This window comes from Centruroides sculpturatus, unplaced genomic scaffold (assembly GCF_000671375.1).
Source record: "Centruroides sculpturatus isolate CEXI.00-Female unplaced genomic scaffold, Cexi_2.0 scaffold462, whole genome shotgun sequence".
NCBI lineage: Eukaryota > Metazoa > Arthropoda > Arachnida > Scorpiones > Buthidae > Centruroides > Centruroides sculpturatus.
Window position 1 is genome coordinate 1 of NW_019385104.1, and position 6,378 is coordinate 6,378.

General features: G+C 28.6%; 1 protein-coding gene across 1 annotated transcript; it reads left to right on the forward strand.

Annotated features, from left to right (window-relative positions):
• Nucleotides 1–2,586: 2,586 nt before the first annotated feature.
• On the forward strand, nucleotides 2,587–5,896 carry LOC111634749. Its single transcript, XM_023379591.1, has one exon. The coding sequence runs from the start codon at nucleotides 2,755–2,757 to the stop codon at nucleotides 3,409–3,411; it is 657 nt and encodes a 218-aa protein (XP_023235359.1). The 5' UTR covers nucleotides 2,587–2,754; the 3' UTR covers nucleotides 3,412–5,896.
• The last annotated feature ends 482 nt before the right edge of the window (nucleotides 5,897–6,378 follow it).

Below are 6,378 nucleotides of genomic sequence, written 5' to 3' on the forward strand. Positions count from 1 at the left end.
AAAATTCTATTCTATGTCGCGACAATGATTCGTCTTTCATATGAAACATCTAATCTCTATTCTCTAAGTTAAGAGACGAGAGAGAGATCTCTAGAAGAGCGAATTCGCAGAGAGAGATTTCGCAGAGAGAGAGAGTATACAAATAGATATCCAAAAACAAATACCTCTAAGTTCCCGATCCGTAATATGGGTCATTGGTAAAAACGTTCCTGGATCATCACAGCAGTATGGCGGTATTGGTCAGTAGATGTGGCAGTCGATGTCCGCCTTGTGAATGTCCCTCTTGTGAATGTCCGCCTTGTGAATGTCCTCCTTTTGGGGATGGCTGCCCTGTGGACTGTGTCCAAACCCTCTTTATACTATTTTTGAGGGGGTGAGAACTATGACATCATTCATGATTTATACGCACACCTGTTCGTGTGTTGATGTCTAGATCTAGCTTGTACTGACAATTGACACAGAGAAGTTTGTTTTATTTATTGCTATCAGTGTCTAGAAGATATGATTTTATAATATAAATTTCTATAGGTTTGACAGCTCTCATCCATAAATTAACATTCATCTGACAATAATTTCTTTAACCTGGTCAACTATCTAGATATTGTTTATATCAAACGTCGCGTTTGACTACGAAGGAGGTGATTTATTGCCGTAACCACGTGTCACGTGCAACCAGAGAGAGGGTAAAAACATCTCTTATTCCCATCTTGTTGATATTAACGTCTATAGAATTACCTTTAAACAAATGGAGGAGATTTCGTTTATTGATATACTAACGATTTTTTTTTCGAGGAGATCATCTCGGTCATTGACCGCAGAAGTCCCTCTTTTTCCCTTTTTACCTAATCACGAAGTTTATTAGACTACTACAAAACAAAAGGGTTTTGGATTGTCACATTTAAATATTAAAACACAATTTTTATTTCCTAATCAAGTATATAATCTTAATCATTATTAATGACAGTATTCTATCTTTACTACAAACTTTCAATTCCCTTTTTTGTATAAAACTGTTGGCTATGACACAAAAAATATCAAAGTGTATTTTATTTGTTCTAAAGATATAGATGGAGCAATGTCCAATAAATCTGGCAGAGACAGTAGAGCTTTCCATTTGAACTCCTTAATTTTTTCCTCTATAGGTTTGTATGGAATTGTGCATTGTCGTATTGAATGATTATATCTTTTCTGTTGAACAAGGCTGGTCTCTCGCTTTTTTTTTTTTTTTTAAATAATTCTGAATAAAACTGTTATAATTGTTGACAGTACAACTTAGTGGTAACTGTTTCTCAGGGTTTAAACAATTCAAAATGAACTATACCACTACAAACCCACCAAATATCCAATAACAGTTTTTTTACAGATTAATCTTGATTTATGAGTTGTTTCTGGTTTGAAGAAAGCCATTAACTGGAATATTTAATATTCTGATAAATGTTCCATTTTTCACCTGCAATGACAATTCTGGTCAGAATTAGATGGCTGTGTAATTTAATGAGCAATGAAATACAAATTGTATGCCACTAATTTTTATATGCATTTGATAATTGATGATGGAATCCATACAATTTGTTTACACACTTTACTGATTTCTTTCACAGTTGACCATGTTAGTTACACAGTTTGTCACAGTTGAATCAAGTCTACATGACCTAATTTTCTCAGATAATTTCTGTACACTTGATATCAGTTCAGTGAGATTGAGTGTCCACTAAAGATTTTAAAGCATCATTATACAATTCAACATTATTCACTTTGAGGCCTGTCAGATAGATTATAATCACCAGCAGCAAATTTTTGCTACTAATGTTTGACATTTGTTGACCTGCAATACTTATAAATTCTTTGTTGCCATGGTTGTATTAAATCCTGAATGAAAATGAAATAGCATACCATGATGAATATGATTTTTTGAATGTACAGTACAAAGTCCATCATTTTATTGCAAAGTAACAAAAGCAATTAATTATTTTGAGAATTAACTCACTATCTGTTTTACTTAAAACCATGAGGAAATATGTGTTTACCCTTGTAGTCAGTGTAAAACTAACTCTCTGAAAGTAACTGTGATTACTTTTGGTAATCAGTTAATTTCAGAGTAGTAGTTTATGAGGTAGTTTTCTAATATATTGAAATTTTTAATATGAGAATATGTCTCTGGACAAAACCGTAGATATGTAGCTAGTATTCATATAATATACAATCAGAATCTTAGACTTAATTTGGACTATAGTTTATAATTTTTAAAGTAATTATTACAGAGGTAATTTTGAATACACTTTACTTAATTGACTTTGAGATTTTAGACATCATTCACTTTAGTTATAACATTTTCTCATACCAGAGAAAATGGTTATTGTTATATGCTATTTAAAACTTTACAAGATTTAATTAGCAATGTACAATAAGAAAACATCGTTTGTAGCTAGCTATGCAAATATGTTTTTTAAGTAATCTTAAAGCTTAAATCTTTGAATGCCATTAAAGTATTATCAACATCTTTGAAAGTTTTTCAGTTTAGAAATCTAACATATTTTGTAAAATTTTCATTATATGTATTTAAAGAAAAATATGCATGTACATATTTGAATATTATTTGTTTTATGATTATCTAAATGATTATCTAAAAATCACATATATTACAGCTTAGCAAGACTAATTTTAATTATTGAAGTTAGTTAGTCTGAATATTTTATTATTTATAAAATTAGTCTACATCAGTACTACAAAATATTTAGTTATATAAAATTTTAGATGTTTAATAATTTATGTATTTTTTTTATAGGTGGGAATATAAGTCTTTGTAATGGACTCTCAGGACAGACACTTGTTCATGAAGCTGTAGAAGGCATTCAGGAACAGAGTTTTGATGTTTTCTGCAATATTCTTCATATCTTAATACAGCGTGGCTGCAAATTAAATGTTGAGAGCTTCACGCCTGGTGATACACCATTATATCGTGCTATTTTGTTGGACAAATTTATATTTGCCGAAGAACTGATTCGAAATGGTAGCGATGTAAATATGGGTAACTTATATTCATGCAATATTGACAATCTGTGCTTAGCACGACGAAAGAATCATTTTCATACAGTTAAATTACTGGTCTATGCAGGATTTTATCTTCATAGAACTCCTTGGCTCGAAATCCTTCCTTCTCCATTTCCCCACAATTATACCATTCACAGTATAAAAGGTTGGCTAATTTACATGAAAGGCAATCCAATGAACCTCGTTGATATCTGCCGGATTGTCATAAGGCGGAAACTGGGAGAAAACCTAGCTTTTAAAGTGAATAAACTGCAGTTTCCATTGCATTTGAAAAGATTTCTACTCCTTCAAGATATAGCTGCAGAGAGAGATCCCATTCCCATCCTAGATTCTAACAATGCAAATGTCAGCATGAGATGACATTCCTATCCGGGTTTAAACAATTGATAGTCAACAAATTTTTGTTCCTGTTTCATAGTAGATACCTCTGACAGTAGTTATATACTTTTGGAATAGGAAAAATAATATATGTTATCACACCAGTAATATTTATTCAATGATATACTGATCCTTCAAACTGTTGACAAAATAATTTTTCAACGTTTTGATATCCAGAATTTGAGAATTATATTTTGAGACACAAAACAATTTATTGGTGCAACTAGTACTGTATATAGTTTGAATCTAAAACCAAGTGATCATAGCAACTATTACTTAAAAAATTTGCTACTTTTTTCTAATGTATAAGAATAATATGTTAGAGAATATGTGAAAAGCCAGGATTATTAAACAGACACTGTTAAAATTAGCACATAATATTGCTTTTCCTTTCTCTCTCCTGTTGTGCTATTTTCTGCATCCAGTATTAAGGTTTCCTAGATAGATGATTATTTTTATTATTTGCACAGAAAAAAATTACTGAAATATGCACATGCACAGTTTTATAGTACAGAATGAGAAATCCAATCAGGAATTTGCAAATGTTACAATTTCATTTCAACACTCTTTACACTAATATTTTTATAAATATTATTAATATGTCCTAACTTAAAACTGCAGATTTATAAAATAAAATCAAACAAATAGCTTGATGTGCACTAAGAAAGAATTTTGTTTTGCATATTTTTCTAATACAAAATTTCAATATTCTATGTACATATACTGGAATTTAAAACATTGGAAAATATATTACATATACAAACACATAAATGCAATAGGTATCAGACAATTTACTTTTTCACTATCCGCTACTTAAAATCCACATTAATCCAATTATCATCATCGTACCTTGACATGTCTACCATAAGTCAATTTGGATTGCAAAATGCTATATTTTAAAATATTTTAGATAGTTTTTATTTTATCTAATATATATGAAATTTTAAAGTATTTTTGTCAAAGATTAATTAGCATTTAATATTAAAAATGGGTAACCATTATATTCAGCAAAATGTTTGAATGTACTCCAAAGAGAGGAATCTCTGTTAGAAAAATCCTCGGCTGAGTTAACTAGTATTGATTGTTTCAAATGTCACAATGCAAATTTTAAAAAATGTATATGGCACATGTTAAATTAGCAATATTCAAATGTTGCTTGAGTTAATTGACTGTTTTAGGAAAGAACTAAAGTTAATGATATGAGAAACGATTGCGTAATCATATTAAAGTTTTATAAATTTCAAAATTTTGAACATGTTTTGGAAATATATATAAATATATATACATATATATACACATACATATTCATGCAACCATTCTGTGTGCAAATTTAATGATCAATTGCATACCTCTAATGATTTTAAATGTTTAGAACATATTTTATGCAAACTACATATAATTTGTCAAGACTTTTTCAACTAGAAGATGTGATGTATTGTGCCAATAAGCTCAAATGTATAAAAATGATACATTTGAGCTTTTTTTTTTTTACCTAATAATAAGTTTGAGTACAATGTATCTTCAAACTTATTATCAGTTAACATTTCTATAATTCGTCACATCTGTCTGTTATAAAGTAGCCTTTATAAATGACTCATAAAGTTGATTAAATCAATTGTTTGTGTCTCACTTCTCAAAAAAAAATATATAATTATATTATAATTTAGTCTGTGTAAATGTAACAAATTTTATACCAGAACAGATTTAGTTGAAATTAACGATAGTTTTAAAAGAAAAATTTTTATTTACTTAATTTATGCTTAAATTTAATTAAGCACATTATCCATATCATTCATATATACAGTATAATATATATATGTATACATCTTATACATTTGCATATATAATTTATATCTGTCTCTGAACCCCTCTAGTCAAATCTGACAAATATTTATGTTCCTGTCTTAAAAATCATTTAGTTTTATAGTATTTAGAATAGTTTGTTATAAATAATCTTATAACAGCTGTTCAGATAGATCAATTAGCATATTAATTAAGTAAATCTTAAATATTAGTTTAAAATTTTTCCTACTGTGATAAATCTGCTTTCAAAACTTGTACCAAATATTTCTATTTTTCCCTTTCTTTTTTTCTATGGACTGTTTTTTTTTCTGGTTAATCCAATATTTTTATTATGTATATAATTGTCATGTAAATCAATGTAAATTTATATTGTATATATAAATATATATACACACTATTTATACACATTTTACTAAAATGTGTATGTAAACTGTGCTCATGTTGGTTTGTTTATAATCAAATTTTACAATTTCTCTTCTGTCAAAAGAGAAGAAACCATACATTTTATTTAGAATTATTTTTAGTTTTTTTTGTAATAAAAAAAATGTATGATTTTAATTGAAAGTATTGTGAATATAAATTCAACTGTGATAGCTTTGTAGGGGTTGAGGAGTACAAATTTGAAAAGATTAAAATCATTTAAAAACAAATCTTTGTTTTCATTATTAGTAAATAATAATAACAATAAACGTTCATTTATTACAAATGTGTGGCAACAAATTGTAAGTTAAAATAAATCAAAACGAGCAATTATTTATTGCCACGTCTCAATGCCTGGCTGAAATTTTTAATTTATATTATTTAAAATATATGCTCTCCACCTCAAATTAGTAATGTCTTGCCCCTGTACATCATACCTTTCCTGTTAGTAATAGAGTCGTGCCGGTCCTCTAACTCCTTTCAGGGGAACATTTTCGAATTGAAATAACAACGTGTATAATAGGGGCCTCCTACCCATAAGCTTTCCATATTTGGTCTCACATTCATCTATCTAATTCTGTTATCGAGATTAAGTAAGGACAACAGTGAGAATTTATAGATCTATAATTGTTTTCAAATTCCAGCCAAATGATTATTCATTAACATTTTTGGTCCTCCTACATTTACCAACGATTATAAATGAGTTGAACACAAATTTAAAACTGA

Bases quoted from the DNA above. Each gene is read 5' to 3' on its own strand.
- LOC111634749 (XM_023379591.1), top strand. From the start codon at position 2,755: ATGTTTAATAATTTATGTATTTTTTTTATAGGTGGGAATATAAGTCTT.